Below are 27,785 nucleotides of genomic sequence, written 5' to 3' on the forward strand. Positions count from 1 at the left end.
ACCTGTCGAAATCTTGGAGCGGATTTTTGGGTTTTGTAATAGCCTAAACTTGGATACCGATATACTTTGAGACGATTTCATGACCAACAAATGAATGATGACCATACGATCACATGTTTCATGATGCCGTTCGCCAGTGTTCTTGGCCATTTTTCTTGAAGAAAAAGCCTCTTCAAATCGCGTCTGTGCTATTACCAGTCCATCTTCAGTCCAGCCCAGTCCAGGCCTTTCGCGAACGGTCTCCAAATCGGTGGAACTGGGCCCGTAACTAAATTTTTAAGGTTGGCAACCCTATAAAAAGGAACTCGCCCGGCTAACGTGAGTCTGTGAAGTGTTCCCATTGGTAACTCGACCCACCGTGGTCTGCCTCTGCTCGTACTCGTACCCCTAATGAGCTTTTGCAGAATAGGAGATATAGAGTTACCGCATGTGACGGACAAAAGGTGAGGAAACAAAAAAAAAGTCAAGGAAAGGCTAGTAAAAGTAGCTGTTGAAAAGCCACGGCGGTCAAAAAGTCCCCTGAGTCCCCCACGATCCTCTTTGCTACGACCAGCGTGCAGTACAAACCCCGCGCTCGTATCCTCGTGCTGCAATTGCAATGGCTGAGCACGTCACATCAGGTAAGGGATACGCAATCATCCTTGCGGAAAAAAAAAATCGTCCATCCATCCAGCCATCCCTTTCCCCCTCGTTTCTTCAGTCGAGTCGAGTCCAGTCTATCCGGAGGCTATCTACTATTTCCCCCTCTCATTGGTAACATGGAAAGGTAACAAGAACTACAACGACGACCACGACAATAACAGCAACAAGAGCAAAACTCTTTTGCACCACACCAACAGCAACCCACTTGTTGATCGCGCGATTTCTAATCCCAGATTGCCAAACACCTCAACTCCAAACTTTCGCGGGGCTCCTCGTTCTCCGTACCAGGTAGGTCCACGCTGCTGTGCAAAGTGCCACCGGCGGCGACGGTCTCCTTGTCGCGGTCCGAGTCGAACAAACCGATGACTAGGACCTCCTCGGGCTCCTGCTTGGAGACAAAATACCACTTCTGCCCATCGGACCAGTGGGCGAGGTACGACTCGGTATCGTGGGTCGACAGGTCGCCCGGCACGCCGAGGTTGGGCTGCTTGACGTTGACGGGCACGTAGTCGGACTCGAGAAAGGTGCGAGCGTCGCCGAGTGCGAGGGGGTCGCGGTGCACGCGCTTCAAGGGCCGCCAGATCGAGTACAGCGCCCAGCGCGGGCCCAGGCCGGACTCGGCGTACGTCTCGCGGAGGGACTTGCCCTCAGCGGTGAGGCGGTCTTCGGCCGCGATGATGCCGGAGGCCGCCGCCGCCATGCTCGGGTGGTATTTGCGGATGTGCATGCGCGCCCCGTTGGGCGCGTAGTCGAGGTGGACCTTGGGCGCCGGTGACGCGCCGCCGTGTTTGGCGCTGAAGCCGATGAACTGCGGGAAGCCCAGTTCGAGCGCGGTTTCTTCCTCAGGTTTGGGCACCGCTTCTTCTGCCGCGGCCGCCGCTGAGTCGGTGGTTTCGCCGTGGCCCGCGTGCGTGGCGAGCGCGTCTTGCTCGGACCAAATGGCGGAGCGGAGCAGGAGGGCTTCGGTGAGTACGGTGGTCGCGCCCGTGATTTGCTTCACCATCTCCTCCGTCTCCGGCACGTAGCTGGCCTTCAGCGTCGTCGGGTCCTTCCAGGACTGGAGGGTGTAGGGGGCCGAGTTCATCGAGACCGGGTGGTGCACGGCCGCAAAGCCATGGGTTGGGAGCTGCGCCGTTGGTTCTTTGGCCGTGGAGAGCTCGGCGATGGTAGGTACCGGTCGCATGTCGATTAGTGGTTGTAGGCGGACGTCCCCGAACTCGGCCATGGCGGGTAGGTGGAAGTTGTGAGGGCTCGGAGCGGGTGTTTGCCCCTTGGGAATGTAGCGCAGTTTTCCATAGTATTGCGCCTCGGAGGACGAAGGAATGGTCTGTGTGGTCGTCTCGGTCGTGGTCGTGGTAGACATGGTGAGGGAAGGATGATGGTGTATATCTTGGGATTTGTATGGGTGGTTTTGGGGATGGGGACGCGGCGGTGATAACACAGGGATGGGAGAGGGAAGAGTCCACCTGGCCCGTATGAAGAACTGTTCTTCTTATAGGCTTCTGAGCACGCAGTGAGAGGGCAGTCTGATATAGGCAAGAGAGAAATCCAAAAGAGATCCAGTGCTGGTCAGTCAGTATCCGGCCTCGTCGTTAGGCCGCTTATCATATCGTGCTGTGGTCAAGTCCGCGTCGACCCCGCAAATGTGCTGCATTTCCATTTGCGGCAAGAGAGATATAGCTACCTGACCGGACAGCAGTATTATCTTGCCCATGTGCCCAGCATGTCTCCGTGCTGTGTGAATGGTCGCTGAGTCGGCCATAAATTTTGACAGTGATTCGAGATTCACTGTTTGCAGACGTCCGAGCACCACGTGACTCACCTTGCTGAAATCTGATTTGATATGGAGAGCCGGATCGATGCACCGAGTCAAATTTAGAGAATGAAGAGAGGAAGAACTGTAACAAGTGAGCAATATCATGCCAATGTGCTGAATTGTGAACTGCATGAAACACTGAATCCAGGGGATATTTCCATCGGGAAAGGCTGACAAGGAAATCAAGGCCTGCCGTTTCATACACATGACAAGCTCGGTGACAAGGTAAGGCTCGTTGGGAAGATGGGATGGAAATATCTCCACGAGAACCTCTCCTCAATTCACAAACCCGAGAGAAGAAGAATTTACCTGGCTATGAGATATTAAGCGAAGGGAGAAACTGCACGATGCGTCGTCGCATGATCGAATATGGCCTCAGAACACCGACTGACTCAGATTCGAATTCAACCACTCATCGCCGCTCCACGAACACTTACTTATACTGGCAACCCACAGCGGAATGGAAAAGCACACTCAAGGCAAGAGTGAGGTGAGTCCAACGGTGTGTCATCAGCGGCTAGGATGAATCCATCGTCGCCATTGTCAGCCATCTACCTTGTGGGGAACGCGTCCAGAATCTGCAATAGCCAGGGTGGCAATCCTACCAGTCTAGCCTCAGCAGACTTCTCCAGACAGCCAAGAGAAAGATGGGGAGATTACCTCAGCCATGCGATTAGTTTAGTGAGCAGGTTTAGCTGTCTCCCGGCACTGCAAGCAGAATCTTATGCAAGCTCACAAATCAGGGTTAGTTGGTACCCTGCATAGGAGAAGGACAGTCGGAAGGTATCGTACTCACGTCTCTGCATGTTCTGTCATTACATGAGGCCGGTTTCGACAGATTATGCCGTGGAAGGGGATCACCTATGCCGCTTTCGACGGGAGGCGACGGAGGAAAGGGGGGAACTGCACCACCCAACTGGTTGAGGCAAGAAGTCAGGAACGGCGTCTTCAGGTGTAGCTTTGACCCGACTCGTTGATTGATGGTGCCTGAGCCGATGGCCCTTGACGTCTCCGGCTACGTGCCGAGGAAATACTGCCCATCGTATAGAGACCTCGACACCGGAACTGGCCAGCATCCAATAATGAGCCCTTGACCACAGCTTGGCTCAAGCGTCGCATATATAATGCAGGCCACCAGCTGCAAGATGCCAGATTCTGGGGTATATCCTTCTGCCGAAGGAAGATCAGCATCGGTTCTTCTCCTAGCTCACAAGTCTACGCTCTGATTCCTGGACCCGGTCGTCCATATGATATATCGAACAAGCTGGCTGCATCCTGCCGTGGGAGGTTCGATACTGATGCCGCTGCTATGTCCCAGTGGCCCTGCTGGCCCAGAGCAACCGCGAACTATGGACGAGGCGCTATTGAAAGATTTTTCTGTCGACGATTGCAACCTCTGAAGATGGCCCTTCTGGCACAGCCAGCTGCAACGGAGAGTGACTGTGCTTGTCCCTGTCCGTGATCGGGCGTGTATTCTCATGATGCGTCATTATTGGAAGCTCGGATGTCATTTCCTGGGGCCAATTTAGCGAGGAGGATCGAAGATTAGCCGATGCACAAAGTGGTATGATAGCGAGCGATTTCTTGGGGGTTGTTGAGCATGGCTGCAGATTGTCAGTCTGTCCGCCATCGTCGGTCGTTCTGGACTCCCACAATTGTTGGGCTTTTCCAAGAATACTAATGCAGGCGTCTTAAGACGTGGTATGGACGATACACGAGTGGTTTTCCTGGTACTGTCGCAGTGAGAGAAGGACGGGAACACCGGCAGCCCCAAGCTTCGCCGCTATGCCTCATGCAGGATGATCCGTTGTCAAAATCACACCACTTCGTATCTCTGTGGTTGAGCTGTCACCACCGTCGACAATCAATTACCACATGTGCTCCAGTCATTGACATCTCCTGATGGTCGATCCGAGACTCTAAGTTGTGTCTTGGTTGTGCTGCATTGCTGTGGCAGGACCCTGGACACTATGGTCACCCCGACTGGCCCGTCTCGACGATGGGGACCAGATGAGCTCAGTAATCCTGACGATGCAGCTTGCGACACCTATAGCCTCCTACAGCCACGTGCAGGGTCCTGGAGGAGGTGCTGTTAGCTACGGGTGCTACTGTAAACCATGCTAAGCTGCCTGTAAGCTGGATCTCCGCCGTCTGTACACGAGTGGAAGTACGGCACGGCAAAATCACAATGCATATCCTGCTCTTGGTGACGTCCAGGTCCATAGCGAAGGATCAATAGGTGACGGCCGTTGCCGCCAGCAGACTGTAGTGTCCTCAATCAATCGTTCTCCTCTGTCTCGTATCTGCTATATAATCGGGCCGTGTCCTCTCTCACCTCTGGACTTCGTCTACTCTACGTCTCCTCTCATCATAGAACTTCTTTCAGACAATACCTCACCCACCACTGACCCATCTTTCATCCCTCCCTGACTCTCGATAACATCATCATGGCTCCCGTAGCTGAGACGGATGTCTCTATCGAGAGCATCTCACCCTACGGCAAAGCCCGTTCCACCGTCAAGGAGAACCCTCTCAGTGATGAGGAACTCAAACTCACAGACGACTACATGCGAGCGAGTCTTTACCTCTGCCTCGGCATGCTTTACCTTCGACACAACCCCCTTCTCAAAGAACCCCTCAAAGTTGGCGACCTCAAAGCCAGACTGCTTGGACATTGGGGTTCCGACGCCGGTCAGATCTTCGCCTATGTGCACATGAACCGACTGATCAAAAAGTACGGTCTCGATGCCCTCTTCATTTCGGGCCCTGGCCACGGTGCGCCCGCCGTCATCTCCCAGTCCTATCTGGAGGGTGTCTACAGCGAAGTCTACCCAGACAAATCCGAGGACGAGGAAGGCATGAGGAAATTCTTCAAGCAATTCTCGTTCCCCGGCGGAATCGGCAGTCATGCCACTCCTGAAACCCCTGGCAGTCTTCACGAAGGTGGCGAGCTTGGCTATGCCATCAGTCATGCCTTTGGTGTCGTCTTCGACCACCCGGATCTGATTGCGGTGACCATGGTTGGTGATGGTGAATCAGAGACCGGCCCCCTTGCCACGAGCTGGCACAGCACCAAGTTCCTGAACCCAATCACTGATGGTGCAGTCCTACCTATTCTGCACTTGAACGGTTACAAAATCAACAACCCTACGATCCTTGCTCGTGTCTCCCATAAGGAACTTGAGTCCCTGTTCTATGGCTACGGCTGGACCCCATACTTCGTCGAAGGAAGTGATCCCGAGTCCATGCACCAGGCAATGGCTGCCACCCTGGAGAAGTGCGTCCTGGAAATTCGGGCCTACCAGAAGAAAGCTCGTGAATCTGGAAAGGCATTCCGTCCCTTCTGGCCCATGATTATCCTCCGAAGCCCCAAGGGCTGGACTGGCCCGCGCACCGTGGATGGCCACTACCTTGAAGGGTTCTGGAGATCCCACCAAATCCCCCTCCCGAAGGTTGCCTCCAGCCAAAAAGATCTGAAACTTCTCGAAGACTGGATGAAGAGCTATACTCCGGAGAAGTACTTCACCGAAGATGGCAAGCTGATTCCTGAACTGAAAAAGCTTGCCCCAGAAGGCAACGCCCGTATGAGTGCGAATCCCGTCGCCAATGGCGGCCTGATCAAAAAGCCCTTGAGGTTGCCCGACTTCCGTGGCTACAAGATCGATGTGAAACACGGTGGCACTGCTAACGCTCCAAGCATGTCGAACATGGCTGTCTTCCTCCGGGATGTCATTGCAAAGAACCAGACCAATTTCCGACTCTTTGGACCTGATGAGACAGAGTCCAACAAGCTTGGAGGCGTTTACGAAGCAGGCAAAAAGGTCTGGATGGGTGAATACTTTGAGGAGGACGCCGATGGTGGCAATCTTGCCCCTGAAGGTCGTGTGATGGAGATGTTGAGTGAACATACATGCGAAGGATGGCTCGAAGGCTACGTCCTCTCTGGCAGACACGGTCTGCTTAACAGCTATGAACCCTTCATCCATATCATCGATTCGATGGTGAATCAGCATTGCAAGTGGATCGAAAAGTGCCTCGAAGTTGAATGGCGAGCCAAGGTTGCATCCTTGAACATCCTGCTGACTGCGACTGTCTGGCGTCAAGACCACAACGGTTTCACCCATCAGGATCCTGGCTTCCTCGATGTTGTCGCCAACAAGTCACCAGAAGTGGTGCGTATCTACCTTCCTCCGGATGGAAACTGCTTGTTGTCATGCATGGATCATTGTTTGCGAAGCAGCAACTATGTCAATGTGATTGTCGCCGACAAGCAGGATCACTTGCAATACCTCGACATGGAAGCCGCCATTGAACATTGCACCAAGGGCGCTGGTATCTGGGATTGGGCATCAAATGATCAAGGCCAAGAGCCTGATGTTGTTATGGCATCCTGCGGCGATGTCCCCACTCATGAGTCGCTCGCCGCCACAGCCCTTCTCCGCGAGTACATCCCGGACCTCAAAATTCGATTTGTCAATGTCGTCGACTTATTCAAGCTCATCCCTAATGGCGACCATCCCCACGGTCTTACAGACACCGAGTTCTCTGCTATCTTCACGGACAACAAGCCTGTCATATTCAACTTCCATTCATACCCATGGCTCATTCACCGCCTGACGTTCAACCGTAAGGGATCACACAATCTTCAAGTGCACGGATATAACGAAAAAGGAAACATCGACACACCACTGGAGCTTGCCATCCGCAATAAGACGGACAGATTCAGTCTGGCCATGGAAGCCTTGGACAAGATTCCCGGTCTTGGTAACAAGGGATCGAGCGCGCGGGAGAAGTTGCTTAACGAGCAGATCAAATGCAGAAACCTGGCGTTCCATGAAGGCATTGATCCAGAATACATCCGCAACTGGGTCTGGCCTTACTAGACAATCCACGATATGTTTTGATGCTTTGAGCGAAGTCTGGGGAGTGGTGCATTGCTTGAAAATGAGGTGTATTGGCGGGGAGATATGGATTTGATAGAGTTATGCGATAGATATGGTAACGAAAGGATTATGCTTCAGGAATAGGTCGTTGGATAGCCACACAATCGCGAGGCCAACATGAAACAATCTTTGTCTTTTAAAGAGCCTTCTGAACAACTCTTTGCCCACTAAGAGTTTCTGTCCGCGTCTTTTGGCAGATACGTGGAGTGTTGACATCTCGTCTGTTATGTAAGCAACCACTATGCCACCAGGCTAGACCGCTTTGGGTTACTTTGTTGACATTGGGCAAACACTTGTAGTTGCAAGTTCCTTTGCACGAACAACCACAGCAGACTGGTGGAAACAGTTGGCAAGATGTCAGCTGAGTCGCCTGTTCGGTCGACGCGCCGTGCCACGCGCAAAACATTCGTGGTTGAAGAGTCTGACGATGAACTGAGTCTGGTTCAAGAGGAGAAGGATGAAGAGTTTACACCTGCGCCAAAGCGAAGTCCGCGAAAGTCGACGAGGAGACAGACGACTGCAAGCGCGGCCGCAACACCGAAGCGTTCAGCGCGAGCCCGAAAGGTCAAAACAGGCGAAGGAATCGAGCCTACGCAGATATTTGATCCTGAGGAGAGTATAGCGCCCAGCGAAGTTGCATCTCCTGCGAAAAGCCCCTCGCCGCGTAAACGAAAGAGCACCTCCCCTCGAAAGGGCCGCAGATCCTCAACGGCTCCTCCGGTACCTCCATTGCCCTCTACCGCTGATGGTCCTGGTATGCAGTCGGTGCAGCAGACACAAGTGACACCTTTGAAGGACATCACGAGCACCGCATTGAACAAGCACGCGCAGCCCACGCCTGATTTAGACATGTTCAAATCTTCTCGGCCTATGGACATGGTCATGGAGAAGCCCATGGATATAGTCATTCGAGCCAGGACGCAGGCTGTGCCAGTGGTGGAAGAAGCTCCTGGGCCAAAGTCAAGGATGGTCATCCGACAGCTAGTCATGACCAATTTCAAAAGCTATGCTGGACGGCAGATCGTGGGACCATTTCATGCCTCATTTTCTGCGGTCGTTGGCCCCAATGGATCCGGGAAATCCAATGTTATCGACTCTCTACTGTTTGTCTTCGGGTTTCGCGCCAGTAAAATGAGACAGGGTAAAATCTCAGCCCTAATCCACAACTCAGCACAACACCAAGATCTAGACTACTGTGAAGTGGAGGTGTCTTTTCAAGAGATTGTGGATTTACCAGGAGGTAAACATGAGGTGGTACCTGACTCGCAACTTGTCGTTTCACGAAAAGCGTTCAAGAACAACACTAGCAACTACTATCTCAACGGACGCACCACAAATTTCACCACAGTTACGACACTGTTGAAAGACAAAGGTATCGACCTGGATCACAAGAGATTCTTGATCCTTCAGGGAGAGGTCGAGTCCATTGCACAAATGAAGCCGAAAGCCGCCAATGAGCATGACGACGGATTGTTGGAGTACCTCGAAGACATTATAGGGACATCGAAATATAAAACTCCCATCGAGGAAGCAGCAGTTGAACTCGAGAGCCTGAACGAAGTGTGCATTGAAAAGCAGGGCCGTGTCCAACACGTTGAGAAGGAAAAGAACAGCTTGGAAGACAAGAAGAATAAAGCCCTGACCTTTATTCGTGACGAAAACGACTTAGCAGAGAAACAATCAGCTCTCTATCAGATCTATATTGCAGAATGTGAGGATAACACTAAAGTCACAGAAGAGGCCATTCAACAGATCCAAGGACAACTGGATGCCGAGCTCGAGAAGCATGCCGGTAGCGAAGACACCATCAAGGAGCTGGAGAGGGCTTACACTAAAGCGCTCAAGCAGTATGAACGTATCGAGAAGCAGACTCAAGAGCTTACGAAAGAACTAGCCAAATACGACAAGGAGAATGTCAAGTTTGAGGAAAAACGCAAATTTATCGCCGGAAAGCAAAAGAAAGCCGACAAGCAAGCCACGACAAGTCGATTGGCGACATCCGAAGCGCAAAGCCTAGTCGAGAAGCACATGGACGATATTCAGCGGAAGACTGCCGAGGTGGCCGAGCTTGAACAGCAAATGCGGAAAGAAGAGCAAGAGCTTGCTGTCATTCGAGAAACCCTGAAAGGAAAAACGCAAGGTCTATCCGATCAGATTGCCGCCAAACAGAAGTCGCTTGAGCCGTGGAATGCCAAGATGAATAAAAAGCAGTCAGAGATCGCAGTCGCGCAGTCAGAGCTGGAGATTTTGAAGGAGAAAGCAAACAGTGGACAAAAGGCAATTGACCAGGCAAATGAGAAGATCGAGAGTATCGAGGCCAGCAGAGAATCCAAATTGGAGGAGATCGAGCAGCATAAGCACGCAAAAGCCCGGCTCGAGAAGGATGTCAGGAAAATACAAGATGCTTTACAGAAGCTTGCAGCAAGTGAACCTGAAGTTCGATCACAGATCTCGTCGGCAAGACAGAAAGCTGATGAAGCACGCGCCAGTCTCGCGAGCAGCCAAAATCAAGGCAACGTGCTCAAAGGTCTCCTGCGGCTCAAGGACTCTGGACGGATTGACGGCTTCCACGGCCGCCTTGGGAATCTCGGCACCATCGATGAGCAATTTGACGTCGCTATTTCCACCGCTTGCCCGTCCCTGGAAAATATGGTCGTCGACAACGTCGAAGTTGGACAGCAGTGTATCGAGTATTTGCGGAAAAATAATCTTGGACGTGCCAACTTCATCCTACTCGATAAACTGGCACAGCGCGATCTGTCCCCGATACAGACACCTGAAAATGTCCCGCGACTTTTTGATCTCATCAAGCCAAAGGATGAACGTTTTGCTCCAGCATTCTATAGCATCATGCAGAATACTCTGGTAGCAAAAAACCTGGAGCAAGCTAACCGGATTGCCTACGGAGCTCGGAGATGGCGTGTGGTCACCCTTGACGGCCAATTGATCGACGTCTCCGGTACCATGAGTGGTGGTGGCACTCGGGTAGCCCGTGGCGCAATGTCGTCGAAGCCTGTCTCGGATACGACAAGGGAGCAAGTGCAGAAGCTTGAAAACGAGCGAGATCAGCTCGAGCGACAATTTGAGACTTTCCAAACGCGACAAAGAGAACTTGAGATTAGCTTGCAAGAAAAGCAGGAGGAGATCCCGAGGCTTGAGACAGTCATACAAAAGATCACCCTAGAAGTCGAGAATTGCAGCAGAAACCTTACAGATGCACAAAAGCGCGTGCAGGATCTCATGGGAGAGCTCGCTACCACGTCTGCCGACGATTCACAGATCAAGGCTCTTGAAAAGCAGATAGCTTCCATGAACAAAGAGCTTGAGAAGCTGCATTCGGAAACAGCGAGTGTTGAGGGTGAGATCCAGGCCCTTCAAGACAAGATCATGGAAGTAGGCGGCATCCAGCTTCGCACGCAGAAAGCTAGGGTTGATGGACTCAAAGAAAGGATTGATCTTCTCAATGATGACATATCTACTGCTGAGGTTGCGAGGACGAAGAACGAGAAGCTCAAAGTCAAGAACGAAAAGGCCAAGGCTGACGCTGAGAAGGAGATTGAAAGCTTGTCGAAGGATTTGGAGCGCCTGGAAGACGACATCGAAAAGCACAAGGCCGGTGCAGCCGATTTGCGAACTCGAAGTGAACAATCACAGGAAGAGCAAGACACCATGAAGGAAGAACTTGGAAACCTTAAGAAGGACCTTGATGCTCAGACCTCGGACTTGAATTCCACTCGAGCGCTGGAGATCGAAATGAAGAACAAGCTTGAAGAAAACCAGAAGGTTCTTTCGGACAATCATAAAAAGAGCCGCTACTGGGCGGAGAAGCTGTCCAGGCTGTCCCTGCATGATATTGCTGACCTAGAGGGCGTTCCTGAACACCAGCAAGCGGAAGAACAACCAAAGCAACTGCAGTCAGCTTCAGACAATGAACAAGAAATGGTAGACGCTCCTCCCCAGACAGAGGCCGACCCTGATGCCATGGATGTCGATGAAGACGAGCAGACTCAAGAGCAGCCAGACATGTCCTCCCAGAAGCAGCCGCCACGAAGAGAACTTCAGACTTTTACTCGCGACGAATTGAGCGACATGTCCAAAGATCACCTCGTCGCGTCTATCGCAGCGTTGGAAGAAAAAGTGGGCAATGCATCAGGTATCGATCTTTCAGTGATAGCTGAATATCGCCGACGCTGTGACGAGGTAGCTTCGCGTACAAGCGACCTCAGGAGTGCTGTCAAGACAAGGGACTCGGCCAAGACGCGTCTCACCGACCTTCGAAACCTTCGCCTGACCCAGTTCATGACGGGCTTTACCACGATCTCGTCCCATCTCAAGTCCATGTACCAGCTTATCACGCTTGGTGGCAATGCGGAACTTGAACTCGTCGACAGTCTTGACCCGTTTTCGGAAGGAATCTTGTTCAGCGTCATGCCGCCCAAGAAGAGCTGGAAGAATATTGGTAACTTGTCCGGTGGAGAGAAGACACTAAGCTCTTTGGCGTTGGTGTTTGCTCTGCATGTCTACCGACCCACGCCGTTATATGTCATGGATGAGATTGACGCTGCCTTGGACTTCAGAAACGTAAGTCCGAACGACGCATGCCGTACTTTAATTGGGACAAAATGCTAACACGAGCGTGATTTTAGGTTTCGATCGTTGCAGGCTACATCAAAGAACGAACCAAGAATGCACAATTTATCGTTATTTCTCTGCGAAATAACATGTTTGAACTTGCGGAGCGGCTGGTCGGCATCTACAAGGTCAACCATATGACCAAGAGTGTGACGGTGGAGAACCGAGATTACCTCGCCCAAGGTCGCCAGCGGCAGATTCAGGCACAACAGCAAAATCATGGTGGAGCAGGTGTACAGGGCGGACAGATTCGGTGACATTTGGGAGCGAACCTCGGATGCATAGCCCATTTTGACGATATGATGATGCGTTGGTCGCAATGGATACATACTGCGGAGAGGATAATGATACCTACTGAGGAGCACGATGCGCACTGATTCGCTTGCTAAAGGCCTTGAGACGAGCATACAATACTAACTAGGGACCGTCGTGTCTTGACTACGGTGTAGTTTAGCTTCCCGATTCAGGTTCGGAAGCAGTTAATCCGCGCTCCGCTGTCCGGACTCCAGGAACGGGGTTTCTTGTATCATTTACTCCGTAGCTTTTGCTCCTCGTCCACCGGCATCGTGTTTCCTCCTCTCCTCCACCGGCATCACCTCCATCTCTTCACTCCGCTTTCCCCTCCGCTCTTCAACTTCTCCTCTTTGTCGATCATCCGTTACTCGGTACCTTGCAGCAAGTGTTGCATTGCCATTGCCTGGCGCCATTCAAGACCTGCGAGTGCCGGGTCTGTGTCGAGACAATGTTCATCTCTTGCGAAGCTTTAATGGCATGGATCCCCAGCTCGTGGCCGAGCTTGCCAAAGCTCAAGGTAGGCTTTTCGTCATTTGAAAACAAAAAGTCAATGGTACAGGGTGTATTGAGACGTGAGATTCAATATGCGCGTCTTGTTTCTGCTTGTATTCATCTTGTCTCTGCTCGGAGCGCCGTTCTCCAGCCTTGCACAGAACGTGACCCCCCTGAGCGAGCTTCAATGGACTTTGACCAATCCTAATCATAGCATATCTGTGCCCGGGCATGTGCCTTCTCAAGCCCATCTCGACCTGTACGATGCTCAGGTCGTCGGTGACCCTTATTACGGATTGAATGATTTCACTCTGAGATGGGTTGCGGAGACGAACTGGACCTACACTGCCAGCTTAGCTTCGGTGTAAGTGTCAACTATGCCCTAAACGTGATTCAAGACAGTTCGGCTGACCAAATCAAGTGGCATTTCGTCCAATGCCACTTCGTGGCTTGTGTTCAACGGCCTTGACACGTTCAGCACGATCTCGGTGTGTAACCAGCAGATCGCAACCACCAACAACCAGTTTCGACAATACTACTTCGATATCTCCAAGGCAATCAGTCACTGCAATGTTCCCACGATCAATATCAACTTCGGTTCAGCCCCGAATATTGCAGACGAATTGGCAAACACCTCTCTTAATGAGCCCTGGAAGGGTTCACAGTTGACCTCCGAGTTTCCCAATCGGTGGCTCATTAGGAAGGAGCAATCGGATTTTGGTTGGGACTGGGGTCCCGCATTCGCTCCAGCTGGTGTTTGGCAGCCTGCCTATGTTGTTCAGCTAAGCAATAAACAATTATACGTTCGAAATACACTGCTTGATATCTACCGACAGGGCCAGCTCAATAACTTGCCTCCAGATCAAACCAAGCCTTGGGTGGTCAACGCTTCATTGGATGTCCTGGGCGATATACCGCAAGATGCTGGACTTCTTATCGAGATCAAAGACGCCAGCAACAGAACAGTGACGAGCGGTGTTGGAAAGAATGTCACCGTATCTGGAGGAGCAATCTCCGGTAGTATCGTCGTTGAGGATAGTGCCGTCAAGCTCTGGTGGCCCAATGGTCTCGGTCCGCAAAATCTGTACTATGCCACAGTGACTGTCTTGAACTCCGGGAACACAATCGTTTCTTCTACCAAACGGACGGCATTTCGTACGATTGTCCTTAACATGGAACCAATATCACAGCGTCAACTTGACCAGGGAGTCAGAAATGGAAACAATTGGCACTTCGAGATCAATGGTCATGAGTTCTACGCCAAAGGGTCCAACTTCATACCTCCCGATGCCTTCTGGCCAAGGGTCACGACAACCAAGATCCAGCGACTATTTGACTCTGTGGTTAGAGGCAATCAGAACATGCTCAGGGTATGGGCCTCGGGTGCTTACCAGCCAGACTTCATCTACGATATTGCGGATGAAAAAGGAATTCTTCTGTGGTCAGAGTTTGAGTTCAGCGACTCCCTGTATCCTGTTGCCGAGAGCTTCCTCGACAATGTGCGCGAAGAAGCCATCTACAATGTCCGTCGGGTTAATCACCACCCTTCGCTGGCTTTGTGGGCCGGTGGAAATGAACTGGAGAACCTTGAGTTGTACCTTGCCAAGTTGCTGGATCCTGGCCATTATTCTCGCTGGCAAAAAGAATACGAAACGCTGTTCTTGGATGTTTTGCTTCCAGTAGTCTACGAGAACTCAAGATCAATCTCTTATATACCCAGCAGCACAACGAACGGGTATCTGAGTCTGAATCACTCCGCTCCTCACCCCATGATCCAAAGGTACAACAACGAAACCGAGGGCTACATCTATGGCGACACAGATCATTACGACTATGATAGCACTGTTGCCTTCAACCTGTCTTCGTATCCAGTCGGTCGATTTGCGAACGAATTTGGCTACCACTCTATGCCATCGTTACAGTCTTGGGAAGAAGCTGTGGCTCCCGAAGATCTGCATTTCAACTCGACGACAATTCAACTTCGGAACCACCACTACCCCTCGGGTAGTCTCAACACGACCAACCTCCCCAACTCGACAAAAGGTATGGCCGAGATGACCATCTCTGTCGAACTGTACTACCCTACCCCCAACAAAGCCGATTCGCGTGCAAATTTCTCGGCATGGTGCCTCGCCACCCAAATCTTCCAAGCAGACTTTTACCGCTCGCAGATCACTTACTACCGACGCGGATCGGGAATGCCCGAGCGCCAGCTTGGGTCTCTGTACTGGCAACTCGAGGATATCTGGCAAGCGCCCACGTGGGCCGGGATCGAATACTCTGGTCGCTGGAAGGTGTTGCACTACATCGCCAAGGACATCTACTCGCCCGTCATTGTCGCTCCATATTGGAACTACACGACGGGAGACTTGACCGCATACGTGACCAGTGATCTCTGGGAGACCGTGCATGGAACGGTGGACTTGACGTGGTACGACTGGTCGGGCAATGTTTTGTCGAATGTTACAAAGGGACCTTCCAGTGTTGCCTTCACGGTTGGCGCCCTGAACACGACCAAAGTTCTGCAGACCAACACGAAGAGTCTCGGGAGGAGCGTCGATCTGTCAAACGCCGTGCTGAGGATGAACTTGACAACGGAGGGTCACCTGCCAAACAATGAGACGGCGACCACGTTCACGCATGAATTCTTCTACCATCCCATTTTGTCACTGGGGAAGGCCCGGCTCGTTGATCCAGGGTTGAAGCTGACTTTCAACGACGACGACGACGACGACGACGCCGCCGCGGCCAGCCCAGCGTTCACAGTCGAGGCGACCAACGGCGTGAGTGCGTGGACGTGGCTGGATTTCCCCAGCGGGGTGACCGGGAACTTTGACAGTAACGGATTCTGGCTCGTTCCAGGCGAGCCGAAAACGGTGGGGTTCGACGTCAAGAATGACACGACCGGTGGACGGTGGGTGGAGAACGTGACTGTGAGCAGTTTGTGGGACTTTACGACGCCGTGACATTTGATCTTTCAAAAGGTACGTGGGTGGTCGTGGGTTGGTGGACGCGGGCAGTCTGAGGATGTCACATCCGCCATGACAGATCGACGCTGGACGTTTAAAAGTGACACAGCATGCACGAGGTTGGTTAGAAGAGAGATTGGGTGCTTGACCCGGAGAATCAGATAGGTACGAGCGCTTTGGAAAGACGGCAAAGAAGCCCGAGGGGAGTATTCGGCTACCAACTCCCCAACTCTTATACTTCCCTGTAGAGCTGAGCTATGCATGATAAATATGATCAGGCATCGCGGTGATCAAACTCTGGCTTTCCGTGTAAGAAGCACGCTATGTTGCAGTGGGACGACGCCGTACCCATCTTATTCGCTGTGCCAATGTGATTCCTCATCATCACTGTTGTTGTTCATTTATGTCCTCGTTCCTCCTATACATTCAAGTTACCTGGCAACCAGCCCGCTACGCAACGACGCCGAGATACCATCTATGCAGATTCTGTACCGTCAAGGAACAGGACAATCTCAATTTTGGTACGCTACGAATGTGGATGGTGATAACTCCCCCCCCCCCCCCCCCCCTTTGTGTCCTTCTTCAACAGGTAACATTCGCATATGCATGACCACTCGCGATACGATCAGAGTTCCTCCCTTATTCGGGCCTTGTCGCCTCTTCTTTTCCCGTCAATTCATACCTTCTCTCCTATTCTCTTCCGTCGAGCATGAAGATTCGCTTTAGTCCGCGGCTACTCTTCTTCAATCCGAACTGTCCTCTTCTCTTCCATCGTCTTCTTCTATCCCCATCAATCCCATACCTTCTCTCCTGGTTTCTTCCCTTTCTTTCTCTTCGTTCTCAATGGCTCTTTCACATGCACTGACTAAACGTGACCAAGTGATTGTTTGAACCGGGTAGCATCGGTAGGTAGGTAGGCAGGTACGTACCCGTACACCAAATCAAACCCACCAGAAGTCATGCAGGTAACCAACTAATCTTCTCTTCTCGACGTCCTCCCCCAAACTTCATCGGCGTCCTTCTTCCCCTTGGTCTCGGGGACGTACCACGAGACAAAGACGAAAAACACTCCCGCCAATCCCGCAAAGACGAAATACACGACGCCCTTTCCCAGCCTCTCGTTCACCATGGGGAAGAACTGTGCGACGACAAAGGTCGAGATCCAATTCGCAGCCAGGGCCCAGCTCTGCGTTGCTCCGACGGCCTCGGGACCGACGAGCTCGCTGCTCAAGATGAAGGGCACGGGGCCGAGGCCGAACGCGAAGCTCCCGACGAACAGTAACACTGACACGGCGCTGAGGACGGGGATGGCGCTGCGAATGCCGACGGCCAACAGGACGCTCGACGCGCCCATGCCCGCTATGCTGGCGAGGATGCAGGCTTTGCGGCCGAGCACGTCGGCGAGCGGGGCAAAGGCCGTCGTGGCGACGACATTCAGCACGCTCACGAAAATATTCAACAGGGCCGAGTTGGACGCCAGGAGGTCCGCGAGCAGAGACACCCCGTACATGATGATGCTGTTGATCCCGCAGAGCTGCTGGGCCATCATGACCACCACCACGGCGAGAATGGCGCGGTTGTGTCTCGGGTCGAGAAGGACCCCCAGGATGCTGACGTTGGTGCGCGATGGGTTGGATGAAGACGGAGAAGTCGTTGCGGTGGAATTGTTATTGTTGCTGTTCTCGTCCGGTGATAGGAGAGTTTGTTCCTCGTCTGGTGTTTTGGTGCACGGTCATGTTAGCTGGATGTGTCTAGAAAGTGTACAAAGGACGTCCCAAATGGTATGCGAGGAGGAGTGCAGGTCTCCTAATCATCATCGTCGACTTACCGTTTGCATCGTTCAGATTCGCACTTCTCCACCCCTCGACTTCCTCGCTGATGTCGGCCCCGTGTCCTCTGATACGCCTCAGATTGCTCTTCGCCTGCTGTGGGTCGGCGTGATCGGCTTGCCACTTTGGACTGTCGACGGCAAAGAGCAAGCCGAGGAACTGTCCGACACCGATCACGCCGGCCACCGCAAGGATGACACGCCACATTTGGCCGTGGCTGAGAAAATAGCCGAGGACTTGGGTCGTGAAGATGCCCACATTCGTAGCGATCTGGGTGAAGGCGCCGAAGAAGCCTTTCTCCTTTGGCGGCGCGATCTCGGAAATGTAGATGGGCACGACAACGACCGAGACACCAGCCCCAAGTCCAGACACCAGCCGTCCCAGTGCCAGCACGGTGATGTTGGGCGCAAACGTCTCACCTAGCGGGCCGAGAACGAGGAGGACGGTGTTGACGCGCATGACCAGCAGACGGCCGTAGCGGGCAGCGAGCGATCCCGAGGCCAACGCGCCGAGGAACCCGCCTAGGGTGAAGATCGATGAGACGAGACCCAGCTGCGTAGAGTCCATCGGGATGCATTGTGGGAGAGACGTGGATGATGATTCGGACGAGGTGAGCGACTTTTTCGTGCACGTTATCACCTCTTGAGGAGCGTTGAGTTCGGCCTTTACAAAAACAGTCGGTCAGTCATACAGGACACCACCGAAACGGACTTTTAAAAAAAGGCGGGGTGGCGACAAGAGGGCATTTCATACCAGATGATAGCCGAACAAGAGAGGGCCCAAGGTCGCGACGAAGAGCAGGTAGATGAAATAAGGCGTCAGCTCCTCAGACCATGACTTCAACTTTGCGGCAAGAGCCATGGCGAACGACTGATTGTCGACAACAATGGTGTCTCTAGTTGCTCTAGGTACCGCACGCACCGGACCGTACTCTTTCTTTCTCTCTCGAGAGAGACGAAGCGGACGGACGACTGACCAGTGACCAATGACACGACCGGCGCAGATCTTCAGCCCAAGCTCGAACAGGACCTCAAGGCTGGTCCAAAAAGATTCGGCACAGCGAAGGCAGAGTTTCTGCAACGATGCGAGGGGAGAGGGTGGGTCGAGGATGTCGTTGCAGGTCAATAGTGTTGAGGCTCCGAGGGTGAACTGGATCGATGATGATTGAGGTCGTGATCCGGACATGGCAACGCGTAAAGCCGAGCAGGCCATCATTGGTCAATCAATCAACACCCCCTGCGACGACAGACACACACAACCCCTTGGGACTCGAAGGGAGGAGACACTCTCTGCCTATCCATCCTTCTCCCATGACCAACTGTAATAACACCAGCACGGTAGTAGGAGAGCAGTAATAGTGAAACACGACGGTGCGCCGGGCTCTACAGATGACGCCAAAACCATCAGGCGCTGCACTTTCATGTCATTTCATCATTGCTTCTATCGAGGAGTACCTGCATTCATCCCTTCTTTGCAAGGCTTCGAGTTTATGCTTGCAGCCCTCAGAACAAAGGCATATCCTGTTGTTGTACTACGCCCTGCAAGTGTCCCTTTCCATTTTCAAGAGTCATGGTTAAACTCTTTCGATTCCCATTCGAGCTCGAAAATCATGCCCCCAAACTCCTTCCATGCTCCCAGCTCAGCCATAGAGCCACACGCCGACTCCACGAATTCATAGTCCGTCATTCGCTCGTGGGTTGGTATCAAACAAATCATACATGAACTCATCATCACCATGCTCTAAGCATTGCCACCCCACTGTTTCAAGGTTTCAGTCACGTCCTTTCGATACTGTTCGCAATCTAACTTACCAATTGAGCAACCAGGTCACTGGCCACGTCAAGATACGGATAAGGGCTGGAAATCTCCTTCTCCACGTTCCTGTACCGCTTACTGACGGGCTTCCAGTACCCTTCTGGCGCTCCTTCGTCCCATTGCTCAGACCCGGTACGATGATTCTCGGAAAATCCACTTGTGGGCCGGCTGTTCGAGGGGCTGGCGACGTTGCTACCGCTGTTGGAGGTCTTGATACGATCTTTGTCCTTCCTCACATCGTGCCAGATGACATTTTGGTAGCCGTCACATTTGAAGTCGACCACATAAGTCCCCGTTTCAAGCGTGTACAACTGAATGTCGATAAAGACCCATACCGCAATGTTCTCGCTCGGGACCTTCCTGTTCAATGTGGATTGGCTATCTGTCCGCACGGCATGCTGTCCTGGACCGGTGAATGATTCTTGCCCTTGGGCCGCGACATCGCCCACGCTCGTGTTAGGCCTTGTGTTTTGAGCACTGCCATGGGGAGATTTTGATGACCCCGAGACATCCCCATTTTTGATACCGAGAGCTTTCGCCACATCTTCTGAAGCATATCCGAGCTGCTCAATGTGCTTCTTGAGCTGATTTTGAGGCTCCGAGGGTAGGCTGACCGCAGAACTGTGGGCTGAAATAGATGGAGCTTCGCCCGGCATTAGCATGCCCTTCTTTAGTACACGAGCTCGGATGTTCCATGGGTCACGAGGCACATAGTAGTCGTCTTTCAAGAACGAGTATTTCTGCTGAAGGACGCTATGGCGCTCGCCGGGTCCGAGTTCCACCGGTGGTGCAGGGCCTTTATCTTGTTCGTCCTCGCCTTCACCACCTTCACCTTGTGCCTTTAACCAAGGATTGACCTCCCATTCTGCCCCTTGAGCCTTGAGAGCTGCATAAAGGCACTTCATGGCTTCGTAAGGCGCGTTACGCGACCGAATGCCAAATTGCCATTTGCGCGGTTTCGATCTTGAGGTTGGAAGCCGTTTGTCTTTCTCATCTGACGGTATCGCCGTCATGCCTTCTGGCCGAGGCTTGGACTCCCGGAGGCTACTGAGGGCGGTGACAGATCTCGAATGCGGTTTGAGTGCCCGTGACGTCGCCTCTTGCTCTTCTTTAGAACGGTAGATCGGGTTTCCTTGTTCATCTTTGATTTCTTCGGGGATTGGACTCTCGGCGTCGCCTTTGTCTGGATCTTGAGAAGGGTGAAGAATAGTATCAGGGTCGTCTCCTCTCGCCTTGGCCTTTTCCCGGATCTGGAGCAGCTCCTCATGGACATGCGGCAGTGACGTATTCAAGACTCGAACATTCGAGATTCGAGGCTTCTCTTCTTCCTTCTGAACTGACGGCGTCTCTGACGGTGCACGACTTGTACGATGTCCGTCACTCGGAGTAGGTGTCAGCGGTTTCACGTCATCTCCAACTTTACGACCATTGGCCATTGGCGACGCGGTGAGAATGGGAAAGTTGGGTTCTCCTGGCGGGGAGGAAGCCATGAATGATTCGAGCTCGGGATTCTGTGCACGATATTCCGACGTCTCAACCATCAATTGATTCTCTCGGACAATAAGATACGCGTCTTTGATGGCACTTGGTTCGTCTTTACTCAATGCATCCTTGACGTCTTCTTTAGCGTAGCCCATTGTGCGACCGAGCTTACCGATGACTTGCTCGTGGATTCGTTCCACAACCTCGAGTGGCTTTCCTGGTGCCAGCTGACGAGGATCGATGGCTTTGGACGGGTCGACTCCTGTATCGAGGAATTCTTCTACCGGCTCCACTAGATACGCTGGAAGGTCTTTCTTGAACCATTCATCTTGTCGGATTTCAGGAATCGTGATACGGTGAACGGGATGGACCTGCAAGCAGCGCTTGATCAGGTTTACTGCGCCAGGCGGTGTTTGTGAAGGGATGTGGAATGTTCCAGCTTGGATCTTTTTGAAGAGTGCGGGAATGAACTCGTCGTCAAATGGAAGACGGCCAACAAGGAACACATAGAGAATGACTCCGCAAGACCAAACGTCGACCTCCGGACCTGCATACAACTTTCCGCCAATAACCTCAGGTGCTGCATAGTTGGGACTGCCACAACTTGTCTTGAGAAAATTGCCGTCGGTCATGATGTTGCTCAAACCAAAATCTGCGATCTTCACATTCATGTTCTTGTCCAGCAAAAGGTTCTCCGGCTTCAGGTCTCTGTGCACAATCTTGTGTCGGTGGCAATATTCGACGGCACATATGATCTGCTGGAACAGCTTGCGAGCCTTTGCTTCCCCCAGCCGACCGTGTTTGACAATGTAATCAAACAACTCCATGGGTACATACTCAAGGACCATGTAGATGTCGGTCTTGGTCGTGATGACGGTATACAACTTGATGATGTGTGGGTGCCGCAGTAGCTGCAAGTACTGTATCTCTCTCTCGATCCGACCCGCCATGTCCCGACTTATCAGCTTTCTGCGGTTGATGGTCTTCATGGCAACTTCTTGACCGGTAACTTTGTGCCTTGCCAGCTTGACCTTGCCAAACGAGCCCTCCCCGATGTTGCGCACAAAGCTGTATTGATGTAGCCGATTCATCGCTCGAGCAGTGGCTGGAGACTCTGCTGTCGGGGTTTGACCAGGGCTCTGCCGTGCGGGAGGCGAGACGACAGAAGGGAAAGTCGGCTTTGATTTCGACTTGTCATGTTGAGGAAGGGATATTGACAATTCGTCGTCGTGAATAGTAGACGTCATGATGTGAAGTGCGCAAGGCGCAGACAACCTCGGCCGTCTCTAGAGAACCAAAGTAAAAACTGAAGCAAGTCGGAGCTTTCAGGGGCACGACTGGATGCCGGTATGAATCGTTAAGTCTACCAGGAGTCGACAGATTGACATTGATGCATCTCCAGAGCGGACCACTGGGTGGAGGGGTCGTGCGAGCGGCCAAGTCAGGAATGAGTGAGAAGAGACAGGTGTCGTCAACTCAGGCAGGCGATGTTGAGAGGTGTCGAACGGTGGTTCTTCGGGTCAGGTGGGAGTCAAGAGGCTTTCAAATGTTTAGGTTCACATGAAGATCATGAAGCTGAGCAGCGTCGTCGCAGGGTTGGGCAGTTGTGTGGACAACTGGGGGGACAACGGGGCACCAGAATGCGGGCGCAGGCGAGACTGACGGCGGTGACGGTAATTTGCGCCGCCAGTTTAGCCTTAACTCGAGTGGCTTGTTGGGCTCTCGCTTAGCTTGCTTCTTTGGGCATTCTATCCTGGATTTGCCCCTTCCCAGTGGCGGCCACCCCGTGATGCAAAGGACAAATGTATCCAAAGTAACTCGTGAAGATCAAAGTCTATTCGAAAAAAAGGAAAATAAACACCAAGTCATGCTGTGTGTCTACTCGACACCAGATTCCAAAAATAGGCTCTAGATATTGCCAGGCAGGAGAAATGAGAAAGCGATATGATCTGAAAGCATGGCATTACTGTTGATTGTTTTATGATGTTTCAGCTGTGCCTGACGCAGGTGTGATCGTGCCTTTACATTCGAGGTGAAGGAATAGACTGTCTTCCTCTCCCGTATCTTTGACCTTTTTTCCCGCAAGATCGGCCCTGTTTCTTCGCAAATGTGTTCGATCTCCATAGACATCAATGCATCCTGTTGACCATCTTCCCTTTGATCATCACCTCGATCTCATATGCCTCCTTATGTCCTCAAATTCATACCAATGCTTTGGTGCTGGCACCAACATTCTCCTGAGTAACGCCGGTCCATAGATCTTCTCCCTCAGAATGGAAGAACCAGTACTCTGCTGCATATTCTCTTTCGTAATTCGCGATCTCTCGCCCGCAAACAGGGGGACTTCCGCCTACTACTTCGACACGGTAGATCTCCCAAGACTTGCCAGGACTGACGGAATGCGCCCATCGACCATTTTCCCTGGGGTAATTTGGAGCCAGCACAGATTCTAGGGGTATTGCCTCGAAAGTGCTGATGTCAAATAGAGTGACAATGGCTGTGTTGTTGTCTGTTCCAATTGTACCCATGCACTCGAGCGTAGAATTTTCGAGTTGCCCATAGTCGTAGTCATACAGCTGTGGAACAAGCGCATGGAAAGTTTCTTCAGCCATTGATGAGGCCAGGAGCGGTGCAGCGTTGTACAATTGGGTTGATTGGTACTCGAAGACAGGGGCAGCATTCGGTGCGCTACAGTTGTAGAAATAAACTCCTCGAGCGATGGCGAGATATTGCAGGTGCTTGTCCGCAGAAGGAGCAGTGAGCGCATCGATGCCTGATCAACTGTTGGCAATGTTCAGTAGAGCGTCGATGATCAATACTTACAGTCTTGTTTCCCGACGATGCCGTCACAAGTCTCACTTCCTTGGAGTGGCACAGTCCAGCCCGCAGTCGTAAGGTTAAGAGGCGGGACGTCTTGCAGGTCACTTCGCCGATTGAAGTTCTGGACCGCTTGAGTGCGTGAGACCAAACTCAGCAGGAACATGGCACTCAACCACGAGAAGGGGATGAGTGCCAACATCCCGACCACGACTCTTGAACGGAGTGACCAGAGAAGTGATGAACGAATGATTAATCTCTGGCTATCGAGTTTGCCCGCAAATGAGTGACTGAGGCGAGAAGGGAAGGAGTGTGGGAGGTGGAAGGAAGAGGAGGTCGGGACGAACGTCAGATGAGATACAACATCTCACTAAGCTCATACTCATCTTCATATCTTAGCCAAGGGTGAAGACTTTCTGTGCTGCAGTGAGCATACAATTGCAACCATGTTGTGGTGAAGATTGCCGGCTGTTAAGAAGCGACAGGAGAGCATTTTCCGAAATGGAATCGTGCCAGTGATTCACACACATCGCCTCAACCCCATATTCACTGTGCATGTGCGTGTCAGAGTCCCCTCTGTCCTCGTATGAAGTAGTGTTCTGAGCTCGCTGGGGATTTCTGGGCTGGTTCATCATTTGAGATCATGAGGGTTCGCCCTGCGCCGCAAGACCTTCGTGCCTAGTCGGTTAGACAGGTGTTGTAGATATGGTCAACCAAGTGAGTGGACATAGCTTGCTTCATACCGTGGCTATCAACCAACCTACATAGCACCAGCATAGGATACATTTTTTGTGCCGTAAACAGGCCGACTGCTCACAATCAAACCCCAGCGCCTTGCTTAAATCACAACTAGATTAGTAATACACATCAAGACAATATGATCGAGGCTGCTCGATTATGCCTTGAGCATGATCAAACGAGGAGTGGTCAACGTCCCTCTCCAGCGACTGTCTCCAAACGATCTCGTCTCATGCCCTCCAAAACACCCACAATGCCACCACTTCGAAGCCTCTCCAATACCACGTTCATGCCCTCCTTTCCGTTGGCGAGGGCTGACTTCGTCCTCTTGACTCCAATGAGTTCCACTGTGCGTTGGATGCCTGCCGTGGACAGCGAGGCGAAGAAACCTTGCTTCGGCACATCCTCCTCTGGTGTTTCAATATGATTGTCTTTGTGCCTCCAGCTGAGAAGCTTGCCTTGACCAAGGTGAGAAACAAATGTCACGACGGTTCTGCATGAGGTTGTTTCTTTGGCAAGTTCGACGTCATTGTTCGAGCCTTCTGCTAGATCATTCAAACGCTGACGTCGAAAGCTCTGGCGTTCCACAACACTCAATATGCCTGTCCATTCCATATTTTTTGACTCGGTCTCCATCCAGCCCTCTTTCACGTCGATTGTCGTTTTTTCAAGAATGTAACTTTGACTTGCGCCGCCGGGTCCAGCAAGGCCACGCGGAAGAAATTTCAAAATGCCCGCAGGAACTTTCGACTTTTTCAGATGCAATCGGATAGTATGTAATCGCTGTGTCTCCGGGTCGACATAGCGATCAATGACATCGGAGCTCAAGACATGGCGTGAGTAAGGATTCGGGTACCGGAGGAAATATGCTAGGGTCACGGCAGGGAATGTATAGTCGTAATTGAAGGAGCTTTCGTAGAATTTCATCCTGGCCTAAGACATGGAGGAGCAGGGAATGAAGGAAGACCGGATGATGATGATGGCCGCGAGGTCGAGGGGCTTTTTCATCAGCTCGCGTGAGCTCTAGCAATCAATTGCCACTTGGAGCCTGACGACGGAAGAGGAGAAGTTTCTTGGCTGCGGAGATAAAACCGCCGCCCGTCACGGATGTAGATCAGAGCGAGATCTTATCTAATCTGAGCTTCGCTTGAAGCCACAATGATTTTGGCGGGATGCGCCTCGTGAGCACAACACAGCACATACGGAGCCCAGTGGTCCCGCCATCCATTTTGAATCTCAAACACTGCGCACGAACTTACGACGGTTCATAATACTCGATTCATATTTGGTCCAAATAGTGCGAGGCGTTCAACAGGAGCCGCCCTCATTGAACTCCGGATCATACTACTCCCCTAAGTTGTTTTCAGGTGCCTCCGGCTCCTTCTCGTCTCGCTTGAACATAACATAGCAGCATGGCAGACTCGACGGCCCCAGGCGCTGCGCCTGCAGATGAGCCTGGCCAGCCCCCGAAGTTGACGACGAGCGCCCTAGCGGACCAAGCCCCAGGACAGAGCATGGCACAGCGAATTACCCCCTTCGAGGTTTCTGGAGGCGTGGACGAGAGTGGAAAGTTGCTCCCAGTAGACTACGAGAAACTCACACGAGAGTTCGGTGCAACGCCCATCAACACAGAGTTGATTGAACGATTCGAACGAGTTACTGGCAAGAGAGCGCACAGATTCATGCGGAGAGGCATTGTCTTCTCGCATCGAGATCTAGGGAAGATTTTGGACAGATATGAGAAAGGCGAACCCTTCTACCTCTACACTGGTCGTGGACCTAGCAGCGACAGCATGCACGTCGGCCATGCAGTCCCTTTTGAGTTCACAAAGTATCTTCAAGACACATTCGACTGCCCTCTCGTCATACAGCTGACTGACGACGAGAAATTCATGCACTCCAAGAAGTTGAAACTCGAGGATGTCAAGAAGTTTGCAATGGATAATGCGAAAGACATTATCGCCATTGGATTCGATCCATCCAAGACGTTCATTTTTAACGACACAGGCGGTATCATGGGCACCCCCTTCTTCGACAACGTCGTCTCGATGGCCAAACGAATCACCGCAAACCAAATCTTCGGCACATTCGGCTTCAACGGTGGCAACAATGTTGGTGAGATATTCTTCTGTGCAATTCAATCCGCGACCTCCTTTGCGACATCATTCCCCCACATCTTTGGTGACAATCCAGCCAAAGTCCGCAGCATTCCATGTCTCATCCCGTGTGCCATAGACCAAGATCCTTACTTTCGCCAATGCCGCGAAAACGCGGAGCAGATGAAATACAAGAAACCGTCGCTCATACACTCTATCTTCCTTCCAGCACTTCAAGGGCCTGGTTCCAAGATGTCGGCTAGTATTGATGCCTCGGCTATCTTTTTGACCGACACTCCAAATCAAATCAAAAACAAGATCAACCGTTTTGCCTTCTCTGGAGGTCAGGATACTGCCGAGAAGCAACGCGAACTGGGCGGAAACACAAAAGTCGACGTGCCATTCCAATATTTGACCTTCTTCTTGGAGGATGATGAGGAGCTCGCCCGCATCAAGAAAGCCTACGAATCAGGAGAAATGATGACTGGAGAGATCAAGCAGATTTGCATCAAGTATCTGCAAGACTATGTGGCATCATTCCAAGCTCGGAGGAAGGCTGTTACAGATGAGGTCAGGCAAGACTTTTTCGCTTTCAAGCCGCTTACATATCAGGGCAATCCAAACCCTGTCAAAAATGAACCTGTGGATGAGAAGAAGGAAGGCGGAAAAGCGAAAGCGGACAAAGGACACGCAAAGAAGATGAGCATCGGACATCCCAAGCCTGAAAACTAGAAAGAAATCCGTCCTAGAAAGAAGCCTCTGAGTGCATTGCTCAACCACACAATTTCCCCCTGCTTGATGCCGTCAAGCTTGACGATGCCTTCTGTACAGAAGCCTGCTTCCAGAGCCCATAGCTTTGTGACACTTAGCATTCCGCCTGTCTCAGATGACGGTACAAGCCATTGTCCATTGCGGTAGAAATACACTGAGCACAGACTCGCCTCCATGATCTCCTGCCTGGAATTGAATAAAAGAACTTCGCGTTCCCCTGGTGGTGATTTGCTGATCTCCGCACGCTCTCGTGCCAAGTCGTAGGGAGCTCGATAAGACGTCTTATGCGAGGTGTACAAGGTCGGCGTCGTAGGAGCACTGTCAAGGAAGACGCTCGAGCAGTGACTGTCTGACGAAACTGCAGGCGGAGGTCCGTTTGCTGGCAACTGATAGAAAGTATCCGTCTCGAGCGCCTCCAATAGGGTGTCGCCGCCCATTGGGACGCTCTC

The 27,785-nt window shown here is 52.1% G+C and overlaps 9 protein-coding genes across 9 annotated transcripts; 4 read left to right on the forward strand and 5 right to left on the reverse strand.

Moving 5' to 3' along the window:
* Nucleotides 1-865: 865 nt before the first annotated feature.
* Nucleotides 866-2,005, reverse strand: PV08_10780 (uncharacterized protein; the record flags this gene model as incomplete). The annotated part of the gene is made up of 1 exon (XM_016385094.1): nucleotides 866-2,005. The coding sequence occupies one exon, from the start codon at nucleotides 2,003-2,005 to the stop codon at nucleotides 866-868; it is 1,140 nt and encodes a 379-aa protein (XP_016231696.1).
* Nucleotides 2,006-4,905: 2,900 nt separating this feature from the next.
* On the forward strand, nucleotides 4,906-7,341 carry PV08_10781 (uncharacterized protein; the record flags this gene model as incomplete). Its single annotated transcript, XM_016385095.1, has 1 exon — nucleotides 4,906-7,341. One exon carries the CDS (start codon nucleotides 4,906-4,908, stop codon nucleotides 7,339-7,341), a length of 2,436 nt encoding a protein of 811 aa, XP_016231697.1.
* Nucleotides 7,342-7,755: 414 nt separating this feature from the next.
* On the forward strand, nucleotides 7,756-12,290 carry PV08_10782 (uncharacterized protein; the record flags this gene model as incomplete). Its single annotated transcript, XM_016385096.1, has 2 exons — nucleotides 7,756-11,982; nucleotides 12,048-12,290. The coding sequence occupies 2 exons, from the start codon at nucleotides 7,756-7,758 to the stop codon at nucleotides 12,288-12,290; spliced, it is 4,470 nt and encodes a 1,489-aa protein (XP_016231698.1).
* Nucleotides 12,291-12,911: 621 nt separating this feature from the next.
* PV08_10783 (uncharacterized protein) lies at nucleotides 12,912-15,785 on the forward strand (the record flags this gene model as incomplete). Its single annotated transcript, XM_016385097.1, has 2 exons — nucleotides 12,912-13,183; nucleotides 13,241-15,785. The coding sequence occupies 2 exons, from the start codon at nucleotides 12,912-12,914 to the stop codon at nucleotides 15,783-15,785; spliced, it is 2,817 nt and encodes a 938-aa protein (XP_016231699.1).
* A 976-nt stretch (nucleotides 15,786-16,761) lies between these two features.
* PV08_10784 (uncharacterized protein) lies at nucleotides 16,762-18,478 on the reverse strand (the record flags this gene model as incomplete). The annotated part of the gene is made up of 3 exons (XM_016385098.1): nucleotides 16,762-17,501; nucleotides 17,617-18,280; nucleotides 18,371-18,478. The coding sequence occupies 3 exons, from the start codon at nucleotides 18,476-18,478 to the stop codon at nucleotides 16,762-16,764; spliced, it is 1,512 nt and encodes a 503-aa protein (XP_016231700.1).
* Nucleotides 18,479-19,357: 879 nt separating this feature from the next.
* Nucleotides 19,358-22,161, reverse strand: PV08_10785 (uncharacterized protein; the record flags this gene model as incomplete). Its single annotated transcript, XM_016385099.1, has 2 exons — nucleotides 19,358-19,375; nucleotides 19,429-22,161. 2 exons carry the CDS (start codon nucleotides 22,159-22,161, stop codon nucleotides 19,358-19,360), a joined length of 2,751 nt encoding a protein of 916 aa, XP_016231701.1.
* Nucleotides 22,162-23,115: 954 nt separating this feature from the next.
* PV08_10786 (uncharacterized protein) lies at nucleotides 23,116-23,933 on the reverse strand (the record flags this gene model as incomplete). The annotated part of the gene is made up of 2 exons (XM_016385100.1): nucleotides 23,116-23,687; nucleotides 23,738-23,933. 2 exons carry the CDS (start codon nucleotides 23,931-23,933, stop codon nucleotides 23,116-23,118), a joined length of 768 nt encoding a protein of 255 aa, XP_016231702.1.
* Nucleotides 23,934-24,658: 725 nt separating this feature from the next.
* Nucleotides 24,659-25,396, reverse strand: PV08_10787 (uncharacterized protein; the record flags this gene model as incomplete). The annotated part of the gene is made up of 1 exon (XM_016385101.1): nucleotides 24,659-25,396. The coding sequence occupies one exon, from the start codon at nucleotides 25,394-25,396 to the stop codon at nucleotides 24,659-24,661; it is 738 nt and encodes a 245-aa protein (XP_016231703.1).
* A 485-nt stretch (nucleotides 25,397-25,881) lies between these two features.
* PV08_10788 (tryptophan-tRNA ligase) lies at nucleotides 25,882-27,297 on the forward strand (the record flags this gene model as incomplete). The annotated part of the gene is made up of 1 exon (XM_016385102.1): nucleotides 25,882-27,297. The coding sequence occupies one exon, from the start codon at nucleotides 25,882-25,884 to the stop codon at nucleotides 27,295-27,297; it is 1,416 nt and encodes a 471-aa protein (XP_016231704.1).
* Nucleotides 27,298-27,785: the final 488 nt, after the last annotated feature.

Source organism: Exophiala spinifera, assembly GCF_000836115.1.
Source record: "Exophiala spinifera strain CBS 89968 unplaced genomic scaffold supercont1.8, whole genome shotgun sequence".
NCBI lineage: Eukaryota > Fungi > Ascomycota > Eurotiomycetes > Chaetothyriales > Herpotrichiellaceae > Exophiala > Exophiala spinifera.